This window comes from Callithrix jacchus, chromosome 2 (genome assembly GCF_049354715.1).
Source record: "Callithrix jacchus isolate 240 chromosome 2, calJac240_pri, whole genome shotgun sequence".
NCBI classification, from domain to species: Eukaryota; Metazoa; Chordata; class Mammalia; order Primates; family Cebidae; genus Callithrix; species Callithrix jacchus.
The window spans coordinates 38,974,772-38,994,473 of NC_133503.1; the positions used below are offsets into that span (position 1 = coordinate 38,974,772).

The 19,702-nt window shown below is 40.1% G+C and overlaps 1 protein-coding gene across 1 annotated transcript; it reads left to right on the plus strand.

Moving 5' to 3' along the window:
• The first annotated feature begins 14,805 nt into the window (after positions 1-14,805).
• Positions 14,806-18,707, plus strand: LOC128931416 (uncharacterized). The gene is made up of 2 exons (XM_054252378.2): positions 14,806-15,366; positions 18,576-18,707. The coding sequence occupies exons 1-2, from the start codon at positions 14,806-14,808 to the stop codon at positions 18,705-18,707; spliced, it is 693 nt and encodes a 230-aa protein (XP_054108353.2).
• The last annotated feature ends 995 nt before the right edge of the window (positions 18,708-19,702 follow it).

A 19,702-nucleotide genomic window follows, 5' to 3' on the forward strand; every position in this document is an offset into this window, starting at 1 on the left:
TTAGATTATAATAGAGCAGAAAAATCCCTATTGCCCTGCCAGCTGCGGTGGCTCACACCTGTAATCCTAGCACTCTGGGAGGCCAAGGCAGGTGGATTGCCTGAGCTCAGGAGTTTGAGACCAGCCTAGGCAACATGGTAAGACCCTGACTCTACTAAAATACAAAAGAAATTAGCTGGGTGTGGCAATGTGCGCCTGTAGTCACAGCTACTTGGGAGGCTGAGGCAGGAGAATTGCTTAAACCTGGGAGGCAGAGATCATTGCTTAAATCAGTGAGCCAAGATCATGCCACTGCACTCCAGCTTGGGTAACAGAGACTTCATCTCTAAAAAACAAAAAACGAAACAAAATCCCTATTGCCCAGTGACTTCATAGCTGTTGTAACATCATAGTGCATGCATTAATCAGTGTTTGTGGTGATGCTAGTGTAAACAAACTCACTGCTCTGCAAGTTGAATAAAAGTGCAATTATAGCACATGCAATATGTACTGTACATAATTCCTGATAATGATAATTAATGACTATGTTACTGGTTTATGCATTCACTCTATTTTTTTTGAGACAGGATTGCACTCTATTGCCCAGGCTAGAGTGAAATGGCACGATCTCAGCTTACTACAACCTCTGCCTCCCAGGCCCAAGCGATCCTCCCACCTCGGCCTCCCAAGTCGCTGAGACTACAGGTGTATGCCACCATACCCAGCTAATTTTTACACTTTTTTTTTAGAGATGGGGTTTCACTGTGTAATCCAGGCTAGTCTTGAATTTCTGGACTAAAGGGATCCACCATCTCTGGCCTCCCAAACTGCTGGGATTACAGATGTGAGCCACTGAGCCCAGCCTGCTATACTTTTTACTGTTATTTTAGAGTGTATCACTTCTATTTACATACAAAAAATGTTAACTATAAAACAGCCTCAGGCATGTCCTTCAGGGTATATTCCAGAAGATGGCATTTTTATCATAACGATCACAGCTCCATGCTTGTTAATTGCCCCCACCCGCCTTCCAGTGGGACAAGATGTGGTGGTGGGATACAATGAGGTTGATGAGCTTGACTCTGTATAGGCCCAGGCTAATGTGTGTACTTGTGTCTTAGTTTTTAACAAAGAAGTTTCAAAAGTAAAAAAAAAAAGTGTAATAGAAAAAACCTTACAGACTACTGTTTAAAATAAAATTTGCCATTTTGAGCATTTTTAAGTGTATAATAAATACAGTGGCATTAGTTGCATTCACAGTATTGTGCAACCATAGCTACTATTTTCGATGTTTTCATCATCCTAAACAGAAACTCCATACTCATTATGCAGTAACTCCCTCTCTCCTCTCCCCCTAGACCCTGTTAACCTTTAATCTACTTACTGTCTCACTGAACTTGCCTATTATAGATACTCACCATAAGCAGAATCATACAATATTTGCCCTTTTGTGTCTGGCTTATTTCACTTAGCATAATGGTGTCAAGGTTTATGTATGTTGTAACATGTATCAGAGGTCATTACTTTCTGTGGCTAAACAATAGTCCATTGTATGTGTAGACCACATTTTGTTTATCCATTTATCCACTTGTGGACACTTGAATCATTTCTATGTTTTAGCTAGAGGGCATAGTGTTGATATGAACATTTTGGTACAACATTTTGTTTGAATATGCCTTTCCAATTCTTTTGGGTATATATTGAGGAGTACAATTATTGGATCATATAAAAAAATTAATTATGTATTTAACTTTTTGGCGAACTGCCAAACTGTTTTCCACTGTGGCTGCACTATATCACATTCCCACCAACAATTTATGAGGGTTCCTCTTTCTCTACCTTCTTACCAACAATTGTTTCCATTTTGTGTGTGTGTGTGTTGTTGTTGTTGTTGTTGAGCTATACTAGTGAGTGTGAAGTGGTATCTCATTGTGGGTTTTTTTTTTTCTTTTTTGAGACAGGGTCTTGCTCTGTCACCCAGGCTGGAGTGCAGTGGCATGATCTCGGTTCACTGCAAACTCTGCTTCTCAGACTCAAGCGATTCTCCTGCCTCAGCCTCCCAAGTAGCTGGGATTATAGGCACCCACCACTGTTCCTGGCTAACTTTTGTATTTTTAGTAAAGACAGGGTTTCGCTGTATTGGCTAGGCTGGTCTCAAATTCCTGACCTCAAATGATCTGCCCAACTCAGCCCCCAAAAGTGCTGGGATTACATGCGTGGCCACGGTGTCTACCCTCTCTGTTTTTGATTTGCATTACCTTAATGGGCAATGATTTTGAGCATCTTTCCTTATGTTTGTTAGCCATTTTTATAGCTTCTTTGTGGCAATGTTCACTCAAATTCTTTGCTCAGGTTTTAATTTGGCTGTTTGTTTTTGGCATTTTATTAATGAATAATAATGTTGAGCATCTTTTCATGTACTTTCAGGGCACTTGTGTATTTTTGGAGAAATGGCTATTCAAGCCCTTTTCCCATTTTTTACTTGATTTGTTTGTCTTTTTGTTGCCAAGTTGTAGGAATCCTCTGTATACTCTGGATAGTAAACCAGTACCAATGTATAATTTGCAACATTTTTTCCCATTTTGTAGGTTGTCTTTTCACTTTATTTGGTAATGCCTTTTGATGTATGAAAGCTTTTAATTTTGTACTAGTCCAGTATATTATTATTTATTTTGTTGCTCAGGCTTTTGGAGTTATATCTAATAAGCCACTGATAAATCAGAGGCCACAAAGATTAGTTCCTCTGTTTTCTTCTAAGAGTTTATAAGTTTGGCTCTTTCATTTAGGTTATCAGTTAATATGAAATTAATTTTTGTGTATGATTTGAGGTAAGGGTCCAACTTCATGCATCTGCATATGGATATCCAGGTGTCCCTTTGCCATTAGTAGAAACTAGTGTTTCCTCATTGGCTGTTCTTGACACTCTTGTCAAAATCAGTTTCCCATAGACACATGGGCTTATTTCTGAATTCTCACTTCTATTCCATTGATCTCTCTGCTTATCCTTATGCTACTACTACTCTGTCTTAGTTACTGTTGCTTTGAGGTAATGTTTTGAAATCAGGAAGTTTGAGTCCTCCAACTTTGTTCTTCTTTTACAAGGTTGTTTTGTCTATTCCGCAACCATTGAAATTCTATATAATCTTTACAATCAGCTTGTCAGTTTCTACAAAGAAACCAGTTAGGATTCTTGTAAGACTTTCATCAAGATTGAAAGGTAGCAGCCACAGCTCTGTGCCACCCCATGACTGGGGTCTCAGCAAGGGCCCACATAATGATGGGGTGCAGGAGAAAGTCCAGACTCAGCTGCTACCACCATGGGCACCTCACCAAGCACACTGAGATTGTGTGGACCTGGCCTGAGAGGGATATGGCTTTGCCCCAAACAAGCAGAATGCCATGGAGTTGCTTGAGGTTTCCAAGGACAATTGGGCCCTTAAGTTCATCAACAAAAGGGTGGGGACACATATCTGCACCAACAGGAAGCAAGAGGAGCTGAGCAACATCCTTACTGCCATGAGGAAAGCAGCTGCCTACAAGGAATGAGCCACCCTCCACTGTGGCTTATTCCAATAAAATCTTTATTTTATTATGGAACTTGTGGTTCTCCTCAGCAGCCTCCCTGGCATTGGGAAGGTGGGGATGTCCCATCTGTTCATCTGTTTGGGACCCACCCCCGGGCAGGACCACACCCTGTCCTGGATCCAACCCCCCTGTCTGGTGCATGGAGCAACAGGCATAGAAGCAAGTATTAGAAATTATTTCTAATCGTAATCAAATAACTCATACACACCAGAAAAAAACAGAATTTCATTGACTCTGTAGGTGAATTAGGGGAGAACTGTCATCTTGACAATCATGAGATCTATGAGCATGGGGTATTATTCCATTTACTTAGATCTTCTTTAATTCCTTTCAACAACATTTTGTAGTTTTAAGAGTGTACGTTTGTTCTTCTTTTATTATATTTATTCTTAAACATTTTATTCTTTTTGCTGCTATTGCCAGTGGAATTGCTTTCTTTTTTCTTTTTTTGAAACATGGTCTCACTGTCACCCAGGCTGGAATGCAATGGTACTATCATAGCTCACTGCAACCTCAAGCCCAGGGCTCAGGTAAGCCTCTCACCTCAGCCTCCCAAGTAACTGGGACTACAGGTACAGGCCTCCATGCCTGGCTAATTTTTTTTTTTTAAGATTTGATAGGAAGAATGTCTCCCTAAGTTGCCTAGGCTGGTCATGAACTTCAGGGCTCAAGCACTCCTCCTGCCTTGGTCACCCAAAGTTCTGGGATTATAGGCAAGAGCTACCACACCTGGCTGGAACTGTTTTCTTAATTTAATTTTTAGAATATTCATTCAAAGTGTATTGACATACAATAGATTTTTGTATGTTGATTTTATATTTTGTAATCTTGCTGAACTTGCTGATTAGTTTTCATGTATGTTAGTGAATTGCTAGTTTTTAATATATATGCTCATATCATCTGTGAATTGACATCATTTTACTTCCCACTTTTCAACCTGGATGCCATTTAGTTCTTTTACTTGGCTAATTTTCATGGCCAGAACCTCTAGTACAATGTTGAATAGAGGTTGTGAGAACATACAACCTTGTTTTGTCGCTGATCTTAAGGCAAAAGCAGTCTTTTACTATTAAGTATGATATAAACTGATTTTTTAACAGATGTCCTTTACCATGCAAGAAAGTTCCCTTCTTTCCTTTTTTGAGTGGTTTTTTTTGGTGTGAACGTGTTAAATTTTGTCACATGCTTCTGCATTTATCTAAATAATCATGTTTTTTATGTCTAATTCTATTTTTCTGATGTATTATATTAATTTTTAGATGTTACACCTGTAAGAATTAAAAAAAGAGAAAAGAAACATGAAAAGTGGTTCAACAGACAGGTTTATTTTGGAGAATAAACCTGAGAGGAGCTTCTGGCTAAGTTAAGTCAGAGGCACTCTCTCTAACAGACTACAAGTTTTTTTTTTTTTGAGACGGAGTTTACCCAGACTGGAGTGCAATGGCACAATCTCGGCTCACCGCAACCTCCTCCTTCTGGGTTCAAGCAATTCTCCTGCCTCAGCCTCCCAAGTAACTGGGACTACAGGCACACACCACCATGCCCAGCTAATTTTTGTATTTTTAGTAGAGATGGGGCTTCACCTTGTTGACCAGGATGGTCTCGATCTCTTGACCTCGTGATCCACCTGCCTTGGCCTCCCAAAGTGCTGGGATTATAGGCGTGAGCCACCGCCTCCAGCACAGACTACAAGTTTTTAAGAGTTCAGGGCAGGAGAGCTTATCACAGGCTTGGAATGTTCCTGTGTCTCTGTCTTGTTTATCTGGGAAGGAGAGTTTTGTGTCTGTTCCCATACATCTTCCTACAGCTACAGGCATACTCCCCACCATGACTGCTTCCACAGTCTGCTTTTAGCTTTCCTATCTTAGTGCACCTAAAGGGAAAGGAATGTGCTTATTAGGGCCCACTGTTTCACTGAGGCCTATTGTATGCATATGAAGTTTGGTGGTTACCCAAGAGTCTTTCCCACTTCCCTCTGTGCCTGAGCTGTCTTACCCATGTTTTACTGTCTGATCTTTGTGGCTGCTTGTTGTTAGAAGAGAAATGATTTCCTTGAAAGGCATGAGGTTAGAAAGGGAGCTGGAACTTAAAGTGGTGTTGTTTGTCCAAGATGACAGTCCTCCCGCTCTGTCAAAACCAACCTTGCACTCCTGGCCTGAATTCCAATTGGTCATGATGCATAATTATTTTTATATGTTGCTAGCTTTGGTTTGCTAGTGTTTTGTTGATGATTCTTGTGTTCATATTTATAAGACATATTGGTCTGTAGTGTTCTTTCTTTGTGCTGTCTTTGTCAACCATTCTTTCTTAAACTTAACCACAAAATCATACTGTAAGTTCTGTTAGGCTGACTGATAGTGCCATGGACATCATGTTAACCTCTGGTACTTGTGTGGACACTCAAGATGAGTTCCTGGAAAATCTGAAGTAACTGAAAAACCGTGAAAAGGGGAAGAAATGTTCAACCTCTGTGGTGCCTAATTAATTTGAGATATTCTCTGTTGTTCATTTGCCCTGCCTCAATGGATAAGATAATTGGATTATGTAACTAACCTTGGCCAACCTTGGTCAACCTCATGACTCCAGACCCTACAATCCCCTCACCTTGCAAAAATCGCCCTAAACTGTAACTTCTGTAACTTTCCACTGCCTACCCCAAACCTATAAAGCCAACTCCTATCCCTCCACCCTCCACTGACTCTCTTTTCGGACTCAGCCCACCCACACCCAGGTGAATAAACAGCCATATTGCTCACACAAAGCCTGTTTGGGGGATCTCTTCATTCAGAGCATGCATTTTAACACATATCATACACAATATCATATGTATAAAAGAATAAGCAATTTTTTTTGAGACCTAGTCTTGCTCTGTCTCCAGGCACCAGGCCGGAGTGCAGTGGTGCAATCTCGGCTCACTGCAACCTCCACCTCCCGGGTTCAAGCAGTTCTCTGCCTCAGTCTCCCAAGTAGCTGGGACTACAGGTGCCCACCACCATGCCCAGCTAATTTTCGTATTTTAGCAGAGACGGAGTTTCACTATGTTGGTCAGGATGGTATCAGTCTCTTGACCTTGTGAACTGCCTGCCTTGGCCTCCCAAAGTGCTGGGATTACAGGTGTGAGACACTGCACCTGGCCAATAAGCAATTTTTAGATAGCCTAAAAGATTCAAGTCAGTGTTCAATTTCTTTGACTACATGCAATTTTAAGTGTTTTATAGAGAGCCTCCCATAATCTGGTAAATGAGGGGGCTCTGAACATTAGAAGAAGTGGGGTTTTGTGTTGGAGAAAAGAAGGTTGGATGGAAGAGAGCAAGTTTTTTTTGAAAGCAAAAGTCTTGACTTAGTGTAGAACAACAACAAAAGAAAACTAATGTCTATTTGGTTCCAGATGATAGAGCAAGAGCAAAAGAGGAAGTTTACAGGAAAACTGATTTGGAATCAGAAACGGAAGTCCTACTTCCACAACATTCCCCTGTTTCAGCATAAAGTCTGTCACATCACACCAACTCTCTGACCACCAAGTGCAATGTAGAAGTGGAGCCCTTGCTTCTCTCAGTCCATTTCCCCTTCTTTGCCTCACTTCCTTCCCTGTTTAGGGCACATTAATCAGCCTTGCTTTATTAGCACAACTTGCTTAATCTTTGGGCCTCTCTGAAGATACCTTGCACCCCGACCTCCAGCCTTGGCTGAACGAATCCTGTCCCGAGACTGCTGGACAAAGTTGGAAAAAAAAAAATCATTATTCTTTTTTTTTTTTTGAGACGGAGTTTCGCTCTTGTTACCCAAGCTGGAGTGCAATGGTGCGATCTTGGCTCACCGCAACCTCCGCCTCCTGGGTTCAGGCAATTCTCCTGCCTCAGCCTCCTGAGTAGCTGGGATTACAGGCATGCATCACCAAGCCCAGCTAATTTTTTGTATTTTTAGTAGAGATGGGGTTTCACCATGTTGACCAGGATGGTCTCGATCTCTTGACCTCGTGATCCACCCGCCTCGGCCTCCCAAAGTGCTGGGATTACAGGCTTGAGCCACCGCGCCCAGCCAAAAAATCACTATTCTTGAGACTGGAACCATGATACAGTTTATGGTCTTCAAGCTCAGTTGTGCAAATCTTTTCACTTGAACTTAGTGAAGTAAAATACTATTCACTGTTTCCTCACTTTCCTTTTGATCCAGTCCTCAGCTCACTCTTCAATCAATCAAATTGGTGAAGATTTATGGAACACTTGCCATGAGCCAGGCACTGCTTTAGAGGATGGAGACACAGAACTGAACAAGAGCAACAAAATCTCTGGTCTCATGGAACTTATATTGAACTTTATTTCAATAAAGATACAAATAAAGAAGACAATTTCTAATAGAGATAAATGCTGTGAAGGAAATCATGCATGATGTTGGGATAGAAATGATGGCAGGAGGAGTTCCTTTCAGATGGGGTGACATCTGAGTTGAATTCTAAACAGTGAGCCACACCTTCCCATCAGCATCTTTGTTCAGACACTTTGCCTTCCAGCAGAGTGGGACTACAAATTGACTGTTTCTGTTTTTACACTAAGGCCAATCTCTCCACCTGTGAACTAGATACCAGTCCCTTTTATTTACTCAAGAACATTGCTCCAGCCAAGACTCCCTTTTTCCCTCTACCAAGTTTTCCCTCTACTGTTTCTATCTTCATACAATCATGCTATTTCTTTTGTCTTTTTGAGATGGAGTCTCACTCTATCACCCAGTTTGGAGTGCAGTGGCATGATCTCAGCTCACTGCAACCTCTGCTTCCTGGGTTCCAGCGATTCTCCTGCCTCAGCCTCCTGAGTAGCTGGGACTACAGGCATGTGCAACCATGCCCAGCTAATTTTTATATTTTTAGTAAAGATGGGGTTTCACTATCTTAGCCAGGATGACCTTGTTCTCTTGACCTCATGGTCTGCCCGCCTGGGCCTTCCAAAGTTCTGGGATTATAGGCGTCAGCCACCACGCCTGGCTCAATCATGGTATTTCTCTTATCTTTTTTTTTTTATATACAATTGTGCCCAGCTGGAACATAGTGGCGCAATCGAAGCTCATTGCTCACTGTAATGTCAAACTCCTGGCCTTAAGCAATCCTCTCACCTCAGCCTCCCAAAGCATGGGGATTACATGCATAAACCATTGCACCAGGCTCATCTCTCATCTTAAAAACAACAAATGTGTCTGGGCTGGTGGCCCATGCCTGTAATCCCAGCACTTTGGGAGGCTGAGTCCGACAGATCACTTGAGGTCAGGAGTTTGAGACCAGCCTGACCAACATGGAGAAACCCCGTCTCTACTAAAAATACAAAATTAGCTGGGCATGGTGGCTCATGCCTGTAATCCCAGCTACTCGGGAGGTTGAGGCAAGAGAATCGCTTGAACCTGGGAGGCAGAGGTTGCAGTGAGCCGAGATCGTGTCATTGCACGCCAGCCTGGGTGGGCAATAAAAGCAAAACTCCATCTCAAACACACACACACAGACACACACACACACACCACCAACAACAAATGTACAGCATACTCCCTGGTGAGAAATTGAAAGCTTTCCCTCTAAGGTCATGAACAAGGGAGGTACTTTCAATACTTCTATTTAACATAGCACTGTAAGTCCTAGCCAGAGCAATTAGGTTGGAAAAAGAAATAAAAGACATCCACATTGAAAAGGAAGAAATAAAATTATCTCCATTTGTAAATGACATGATCTTATGTGTAGAAAACCCTAAAAATTCCAAAAAGCCTGTTATAATAAACAAATTCAGTAAAGTGGCAAGATACAAAGTAAACACAGAAAAATCACTGTTTCTATATACTAACAATGAATAATAGGAAAATGATATTAAGAAAACAATTTCATTTACAATAGCATGGAAAAGAATAATAAAATACTTAGGAATAAACTTCACCAAGGAGGCAAGACTTGTACAATGAAAACTACAAAATGTTTCTCAGAAAAATTAAAGCTACAAATAAATAGAAAAACTATTCCATGTTCATTGGTACTCTTAATATTCTTATGATATCAACACTCTCTAAAGTGATCTACAGATGTGATGTAGTTCTTATCAAAATCCAATGGCTTTTTTTCAGAAATGGAAACTTCCATTTCAAACTTCACATGGAACCTCAAGGGATCCTGAATGACCAAAACAATCTTGGGAGAAAAAAAGAACAAAGTTGGAGATCTCATACATCCTGATTTCAAAACTTATTACAAAGTTGTAGTAATCAAAACAGTGTGGTACTAGTATAAAGACAGACACATAGACCAAGGAATAGCATAGAGATCTCAGAAATAAGCTCTCACATATATGGTTAAATGATTGTGGCAAATGTGCCAAGACTATTTAATAGATGAAAGAAAGTCTTTTCATACAATGATACTGGGGAAAATATACATTCACATGCAAAAGAATGAAGTTGGATCTTACTTATACCATATACAAAAGTTAACTAAGAATTGATCAAATTACTATCAAAGCAAAAATTGTCAAACTCTAAGAAGAAAACATAAGGCCATGTGTGGAGGCTCATGCCTATAATCCCAGCACTTTGGGATGCTGAGACAGGTGGATCATAAGGTCAGGAGTTCAAGGCCAGACTGGCCAACATGATGAAGCCCCGTCTCTACTAAAAATACAAAAAATTAGCTGTGTGTGGCAGTGGGTGCCTGTAATCCCAGCTACTTTGGAGGTTGAGGTAGGAGAATCACTTGAACCCAGGGGGCAGAGGTTGCAGTGAGCCAAGACCATGCCTCTGCACTCCAGCCTGGACAACAAGAATGAAACTATGTCTTAAAAGAAAACATGTGCACCTTAGGCTACTGATCATTGGGCAACAGAGAGAGACTCTGTCTCAAAAAGAAAAGAAAAAAAAAGAAGAAGAAAACATCGTGAAAAAACTTCATTACATTTAGCAATAATTTTTTGGATATGGCATCACAGCCAACAAAAGTAGAAACAGATAAAGGTATTACATTAAAATCTACAAATTTTGTGGTCCAGGCATGGTGGCTCATGCCTTTAATTTCAGCACTTTGAGAGGCCAAGGCCAAGGCAGGAGGATTGCTTGAATTCAAGAGTTGAAGACCAGCCTGGGCAACATAGTAAAACCCATCTCTACAAAAAATTTTTTAAAAAGTAGCCAGGCACGACAACACTGGTCTATAACCCTAGTTACTCTGAAGGCTGAAGTGGGAGTACTGCTTGAGCCCAAGAGTTTGAGGTTGCAGTGAGCTATGATCACACCACTGCACTCCAAACTGAGTGACAGAGAGAGACCCTGTCTCTGAAAAAATTTTTTTAATTGAAAATTTCAAAAATAAGACTTTGTGCATCAAAGAATGCAACAGAGTAAAAAGGCAATGTATGGAATTGGAGAAAAATATTTGCAACTCATATATCTGATAAAGGGTTAATAACTAGAATACATGAAGAACTCCTGCAACTCAATAACAACAAAACAACATGATTAAAAAATGGGCAAAGGTCCAGTCATGGTGACTCATGCTTGTAATCACAGCACTTTGGAAGGCCAAGGCAAACAGATCATTTGAGCTCAGGAGTTCAAGACCAGCCTAGGTAACATGGTGAAACTCTGTCTCTACAAAAAAAAATGTTAGCCAGGTGTGGTGGCATGTGCTCGTAGTCCCAGCTGTTTAGGAGGCTGAGACAGGAAGATCACTTGAGCCTGAGAGATGGAGGATGCAGTCAGCCAAGATGACACCACTGCACTCCAGTCTGGGCAACAAAACCAAACTCTATCTCTGACAAAAAAAAAAAAAAAAAAAAGAAAAGAAAAGGCAAAGTACTTGAATAAACATTTCTCCAAAGAAGATATATAAGTGGCCAATAAGCACATGAAAAGATACTCAAGCTCTTGGCTGAGTGCAGTGGCTCACACCTGTAATCCCCCAGCACTTTGGGAGGCCGAGGCAGGCAGATCATTTGAGGTCAGGAATTTGAGACCAGCCTGGCTAGCATGGCAAAAGACCGTCTCTACTAAAAATACAAAAATTAGGTGGGCATGGTAGTGCATGCCTGTGATCCCAGCTACTAGGGAGGCTGAGGCAGGAGAATTGCTTGAACCCAGAGGGCAGAGTTTGCATTGAGCTGAGATTGCACCACTGCACTCCAGCCTGAGCAACAGAATAAATAAAACAATGTCTCAAAAAAAAAAAAATTCAAATACAAAAATTAGCCTGGCATGGTGGCACATGCCTGTAGTTCCAGCTACTTGAGAGGCTGAGACAGAAGAATTGCTTAAACCCAGGAGGCAGAGGTTGCAGTGAGCTGAGATCATGCCACTGCACTCTAGCCTGGGCAACAGAATGAGCCCGTCTCAAAAAAAAGAAGAAAAAGAAAAAAAAATACTCAAGATCTCAAATCATCAAGGAAATGCAAATGGAAACCACAATGAGATACCACCTCACACTCATTATTATGGCTACTATTTTTAAAACCCCACTAAATAGCATGTGTTCAATATTGGTGTTACATGAACCCTTGTGCACTGACAGTGAAAATGTAAAATAGTGCGGCTGCTATGAAAAACAATATGTACAAAAGGCTCAGAATAGGCAACGTAATATTGAAGAGGAAAAACCAAGTTGGAGAACCGACACTACCTGACTTCAAGATACTTTAAAGCTACAGTAATCAAGACAGACAGTATGGTATTGGTGGAAAAAATGAACAACAGAACAGAATAGAGAGCCCAGAAATAGACTCATGTTCATATTGTCAACTGATCCTTCAAAAGGGAGCAAAGGCAATACAATGGAGAAAAGAGAGTTTTTTTCTTTTTGTTTTTTTAACTTTTATTTTAGGTTTGGGGGTACTTGTATAGGTTTGTTATACAGGCAAACAGGCATCGGGGGGCTTGTTGTACATATTATTACATCACCCAGGTATTAAGCCCAGTACCTGATAGTTATCTTTTCTGCTACTCTCCTTCCTCCCTGCTCAAGTAAACCCCAGTGTCCATTGTCTCCTTCATGTTCATAACTTCTCATCATTTAGCTCCCAGAGAGTTTTTTTTCAACAACTGGAAATCCACATGCAAAAACATGAATCTAGACACAGACTTTATATCCTTTGAAAAAATTTTTTTTTTGGAGATGGAGTCTTACTCTGTCATCCAGGCGGAAGTGCAATGGTGCAATCTTGACTCACTGCAACCTCTACCTCCCAGGTTCAGCCTCCTAAGTAGCTGGGATTACAGGCACATGCCACCACGCCCAGCTAATTTTTGTATTTTTAGTAGAGATGGGGTTTCGCCATGTTGGTCAGGCTGGTCTCAAACTCCTGATCTCATGATCTGCCAGCCTTGACCTCCAAAAGTGCTGGGATTACAGGCATGAGCCACCGCACCCACCCCGCTTTGAAAAAATTAACTCAAAATGGGTAAGAGACCTAAATGTAAAACTCAAAACTATCACATTCTTGGAAGGTAACACAAGAGGCTGGATAATGTGGCTCACACCTGTAGTCCCAGCACTTTGGGAGGCTGAGCCGAGTGGAACATGAGGTCAAGAGATAGAGACCATCCTGGCCAACATGGTGAAACCCTGTCTCTACTAAAAATACAAAAAGTAGCTGGACTTGATGGTGCGTGCCTGTAATCCCAGCTACTCTTAAGGCTGAGTCAGGAGAATTTCTTGAACCTGGGAGGCGGAGGTTGCGGTAAGCCAAGATTGCACCATTGCACTCCAGCCTGGTGACAGAGCAAGACTCCGTCTCAAAAAAAAAGAAGGACATAACACAGGAGACTATCTCGATGACCTAGGGTTCGGCAATGAATTTTTAGATACCATACAAAAGGCAGAGTTCATGAAAGAAAGAATTGATAAGCTAGACTTCATAAAATTTAAAAATGTCTCCTCCATGAAAGAGGTTGCCAAGAGAATGAAAAGAGAAGCTACAGGCTGAGAGAAAATGTCTGCAAAAGACTTATCTGATGCAAAATATACAAAGAGCTTTTAAAACTCAACAATAAACAAAACAAGCAACTTGATTTGATTAAAAAATGGGTGAAGACTTTGACACCTCACCAAGGAAAATATAGAGATGGCAAATAAGCATATGAAAAGATGCTCTAAATCATATTATTGACAGAGAAGGGGCACTGTCATCACAGACAAACACTGCCACTTTAGGTTCTGGCTCCCTTTCTAGCTTTATGCATTTCAAGGAAATCACTTCTCTTCTAACTACAAACAGTCAAAGAAAGCAAACAGTAAAACACAAATCAAAGAGCTGGGCACAGAGGAAGGTGGGGGGGAAGTCTCTTGGATAACTGCCAAACTTCCTCTTATACAATGGGCCCAGTAAAACCAGTGGGCCTAATAAGCACATTCCTTTCCCTTCAGGGGCATTAAGATAGGGAAACTAAAAGCAGACTTGGGGTGGAGGGACTGCGTATGCCTGCAGCTGGAAAAAAAAAAAAAGTATAAAAACAAACACACATCTCTCCCTCCCAAACAAGCACAACAAGGAAACACAAAAGTAGTTCATGTCTCTAATAAACTCCCACCCTCAATCCTTAAAAACTCAGTCTGTAAGAAAATGTGCCTCTAACCTAACAGGTCAAACGCTCATGTCAGGTTTGTTTTCTCTAAAATAAGCCTGTCTTAACTGTCAAATCTCTTTCCTCTTTAATTCTTACATGTGGTGCAGAAACCCAGGACAAGTGTTGGGGGCAGAGGCTCTCCTGCACCCCAGGAAGCAGTGGGTAATGGAAGCTCATCCTAAGTTAACTCTTGGATCCTGAGGGTCTCTGGCCACCCACTTCACTTTTCAAGTGATCCGCATGGGAAAAACAAATAATCTGAAGAAAACTGTGAGTCTTGGGGTGGGGCTACTCCTCTGGTGGGCTCTCAAAACCTTCAGGTCTCAAAAATCCACCTCCAGCCACCTGAAACAGATATTTTACTCCCTAACCCTTGCTCCCTCTTTCTCCCGCTTCTTTCTTTCTCTCTCTCTCCTCTTCCTCACATGGCTCCAGGACCCTTGCCAGTTCTCACCAAAACATCCAACATTGGACACTAATTAGGCCAACTGGCAATATCTGCCTTCTCCTGGCTTTCTCCCCATACTGGAAAAAGTCCGGCCTGCCATCCAGGTCCTTGGAGAACCAATGGAATGAAACTAGAGAAAATCTTGGAAATGCCCAGATCCTTTTCAGTTTAACCCTCCTCTTTCAGAGAGAGGATTCCGAGTCTCTGTCTTTTGTCTGAGAATGCCTAAAACAAAACAAACACCCTTGACTTCCTCTTACCAGCCCACAGGAGAGCCAGCCAATCCCACATTCGTATGCCCTCCCCACTGGACAGCTGTCTTTTGCAATCTCACCAAACTTGGCTTACTGGAAACCCTACAGCCGAAGTGTTTAATTTCCTTTCTTCCCTCCCTCCCCACCTCCCTCGCTCCCTCTCTCCCTTCCTCTCTTCCTTCCTACCTCTCTTTCTTTCTTTTCTTTCCTTTCTTTCTGAGGGAGTCTTACTCTGTTGCCCAGGCTGGAGTGCAGCGGCATGATCTCAGTTCACTGCAACCTCTGCCTCCTGGGTTCAAGCAATTCTCCTGCCTCAGCCTCCCGAGTAGCCAAAATTACAGGTGCAAGCCACCACACCCAGCTAATTTTTATATTTTTAGTAGAGACTGGGTTTCGCCATGTTGGTCTGGCTGGTCTCAAACTCCTGACCTCAAGCCTTCAGCCCACCTCACCTCCCAAAGTGTTGGGATTACAGGCATGAGACACCGCACCCAGCCAGTGTTTAATTTTCTACTGCAATATAGCTTGGCCCCAATACAAACTAAATAATAACAGCCAATGGCCCAAAAACAACACTTTCAACTTCCAAATTCTCGGGAACCTTAACAACTTTATAACCAAAACGGCAAATGGCAAGAGGTTCCCTATATTCAGACTTAACTCCACTCCTCCTTCTTCTCCAACTGTTCAAAAACTACTCCAACCAGTCTAACCTCCTCTGCCATTCTCTCTCTCTGGGAATTTGGCTAGGGTTAAAAGCATTGCTAATGTTAATGTGTCCTTGGCCACGTGTAATTTGTGGCAAATGTAACAGCTTCTACAATCTTTCTCTAAAAATCCCTCTCATTATCGCAGGAAATTCTTGCACATAACTCAATCCTTTAATTTGACTTGGCATAATATTTATATAATTCTAACCTCCACTGTCACCCTTAATAAAAAAGAGGGCTGAGCTTAATTAAAATCGATATCCAAGCTATAAGTATATTCAAAAGGCCTTTCTGTTTTTCTCTTCATAAATCTTGTTTTCCTAAAAAAGGTTTTTCTCTCAGTCAAGATTACTTTTCTCCACTCTGTCTTGGTACTCTTGGTGCATGCATAAAAAACCCTAAAATTACTTCTGGTGGCCTGGGACTCCCTGGGAAAACAGAAAAGGTGCTACAAATCCCATTTTGGGAAAAATCTCTGTTTTTCCTATGGAAACCCTGAAATTAAGAATAAATAAGTACCTCTCAAAATCTGTCTTTGTCTTCCAGCTATGCTTGTTTATTAGGCCCTAAAAATTGTTCTCCTAGCTGCGTTCTTAAAGGGCCTCACCAGCAGGCCAATAACCCAATAAGGAAATTAGCAAATGTAAATCTTATAACTACTAAATCTTCTTCTGGTAGTCTGTGTGGCTATATATGTGTTATGTGTGCAATGTCTATTAATAAGAGCTCTAATTAATTAACTGGCCTAAAAAAAGAACTTAAATCAAATATTTTAAGGGAAATGTTAAGCAAAGTAATACTGTGTATATTGCCATTTTACTTTATTCTGTTACAGCAAAATTATGAGGTTTTATTGTGTGTGTGTGCTTTTGCTAAATGTCCCAGTTAGCTATGCTAAAATATAGCAGTGCTATTTATGGTTTAAGTTTTAATTCTTAGGTATCTTCTCCAGCTCTACCACTGTTTTCCAAAATCACACTAAACTGTTTTGCAGAGTTCAAAATTTTAATTACTTAAAAAATCAGAATTTGCATGCAAAGTATATAAAAACAGTAAAAGGTGTTTTTAGTTTCAAGTAACAGTAAAAAAAAGAAAAAAAGAATTTGATCCCTTCTGTTATTTGTTTGGATGTTTTAGTTATGCCTAAGTATTTCTAGCAAAAAAAGGGTAAAAAGAAGTTAAAAATTAATTTGCACTACTTGCTACTTAAAAAATAAAGGGCTTCTTAAAGGAGGTATAAATATTAAATATTTTCATTATATACTTATCCCTATTAAAACAATAAGTTGTTTCTTTAAGTATGCCTAAGTTACAGTATTCCTAAAACTTAACAAGTCCCATGTCAATTACTTAACATTCCTTGTCTCCGGTACCACAGGCCACTCTTAACATCATGTGCTTGCCTAAATAAAGTTTCTCATTTCAAACAGTGTACCTATTTCCTTGCAGTTCATTACAGTAAGGACAAAAACATATAAAAGTAACCATGCCCCTAACTATGCTGAAAAAAGTCACACTTCATTCGAATCTAGCACATAATTTAAAAAACATTGAAAGGCCTTACATAATAGTTAAAAATTGAGAAAAGTTACCATTATAACATGTCATTAAAACTACCAAACATAAAGTTGCATGCAAGATATATAAAAACAGAAAAAGTGTTTTAAGTTAAAAATTCTAAAAAAAGAGGCCAGGCACAGTGGCTCACGCCTGTAATCCCAGCACTTTGAGAGGCCGAGGCAGGTGGATTGCGAGATCAGATCAAGAGATTGAGACCATCCTGGCCAACATGGTGAAAACCCGTCTCTACTAAAAATACAAAAATGAGCTGGGCGTGGTGGTGGGCGCCTGTAGTCCCAGCTACTCGGGAGGCTGGGGCAGGAGAATCACTTGAACCTGGGAGGCAGAGGTTTCCGTGAGCCAAGATCGTGCCACTGCACTCCAGCCTGGCGACAGAGTGAGACTCCATTTAAAAAAAAAAAGTATAAAAAGGCATAAAAATGTACATTTTGCTTAAAAATTAAAAAATTATCTTAAAATTAAATAAAATAAACAGTTTAAGCAAATTGTAAAAACATTGTAAAAATTAATCCTGTAAAAAAAAGTCTATGTGTAAACATATTAACTAAAAGGATATTATATGTTTTTTTCTGTAAATTAAACCCTGAAATAAAAGCCCCATGAGGTTTTCTTAAAATGCTAATCTACACTTTAGCAAAATTTGTCAATAGTTATAGATATATAAAAATCTCACTTCATGGTCAAACTGGTCAAAATTAAATAGAATTGCCTATAAGGTTTCATTAAAATTAAGGTTAGCATTAATAGCAAACTAATGCAAAGGTAAAATTGAACTTTCTCTCTTAAACAAATTTTCCATGTAACAAAAAAGGCTAATAAATGGTTTTTTGCTTTTCCAAATTTCTTCTTCTTCTTCTTTTTCTTTCTTTCTTTTTTTTTTTTTTTTTTGAGATGGAGTTTTGTTCTTGTTGCCCAGGCTGGAGTACAATGGCATAATCTCAGCTCACCACAACCTCCATCTCCTGAGTTCAAGTGATTCTCCTGACTCAGGCTCCTAAGTAGTCATGATTACAGGTTATGTGCCACCATGCTCCGTTAATTTTGTGTTTTTAGTAAACACGGAGTTTATCCATGTTGGTCAAGTTGGTCTCAACCTCCTGACCTCAGGTGATCTGCCAGCCTCAGCCTCCTAAAGTGCTGGAATTACAGGCGTGAGCCACCGCACCTGGCTTGCTTTTCCAAATTTTTAACTCACCATTTTGGCAAAACAGAACAAACAAAAAAACTTATGGTAATCTAAAAATTCTATTTTAATAGTAAGTGTTTTAAAATTTAAACATATATAACAGGCTTCCCAAAATCAAACTTTAGTTTCAAAATTTTCTTTCCTAACCCCTAAAATATCTTTAAAAAGATAAACAGAATTATTTAACATGTTTAGATACAGAAAATTGCAAAAATATGTCTAATAAGTTATTTTTTATTTTATTTTTGAGACAGAGTCTTGCTCTGTCACCCAGGCTGGAATGCAGTGGCGCAATCTCGGCTCACTGCAACCTCTGCCTCCTGGGTTCCAGCTATTCTCCTGCCTCAGCCTCCTGGGTAGCTGGGATTACAGGTGCATGCCACCATGCCTAGGTAATTTTTGTAGTTTTAGTAGAGATAGGGTTTCACCATGTTGGCCAAGCTGGTCTTGAACTCATGACCTCAGGTCATTTGCCTGCCTTGGCCTCCCAGAGTGCTGGAATTACAGGTGTGAGCCATCGTGCCCAGCCAAGTTATATTTTAAAAAATAATGTTAGGCTGGGCGCGGTGGCTCACGCCTATAATCCCAGCACTTTGGGAGGCCAAGGCCAGTGGATCACAAGGTCAAGAGATGGAGACGATCCTGGTCAACATGGTGAAACCCCGTCTCTACTAAAAATACAAAAATTAGCTGGGCATGGCTGTAGTCCCAACTACTCGGGAGGCTGAGGCAGGAAAATTGCTTGAACCCAGAAGGAGGAGGTTGCGGTGAGCCAAGATCGTGCCATTGCACTCCAGCCTGGGTAACAACAGTGAAAAATAATAATAATAATAATGATAATAATAACATGTATTCCGAAACTGTATAAAATGTCTTTTTCGTGTCTAAATATGTGCTATTAATAACAATTAAATTTGTTAAGTTATTGTAAACCACAAAAATAACCAAATTTCCTTGTCAACTATGTTCATCAATGTATCCAAACTAAACATTTTGTTATTTACAGACGATTGTTATTTTGTTTTAATTATCTTCAAAAAATCGTTTGTGACCAAGCTGTAAAACCTTAACAAGTGCTCTCAAATAAAAGTTTCTGGGAACAAGAAAAGTACAAAATTCATAAAAAGCTAAAATGTTTCTAAGTATCAAGCAAAACAAAAATTAATAAAATAAACTAATAAAAAAGTTTTTATCTTTTGCTTGAAATACTGCTAATCTTTATCTTATTTTTCAAGTTAAAAAAAAACTTGTCTTAAGCTAGCTACAGCCTTTAACAAGTAAGTAAAATATACTCCTGTAAATAAAATTTAAAATGTGTTTGTTTTTCTCTGCCTAGTTCATCTAAAATTTCAAACCTAGTTATAAGTATTCTTAAACTACAACAATA

Excerpts from the sequence above, each read along its gene's own strand:
- LOC128931416 (XM_054252378.2), top strand. The coding sequence starts at position 14,806 with ATGCCTAAAACAAAACAAACACCCTTGACTTCCTCTTACCAGCCCACA. Across the intron at positions 15,367-18,575 it reads TTCTACTGCAATATAGCTTG|GCTCTGTCACCCAGGCTGGA; the intron begins GCCCCAATACAA and ends AGACAGAGTCTT.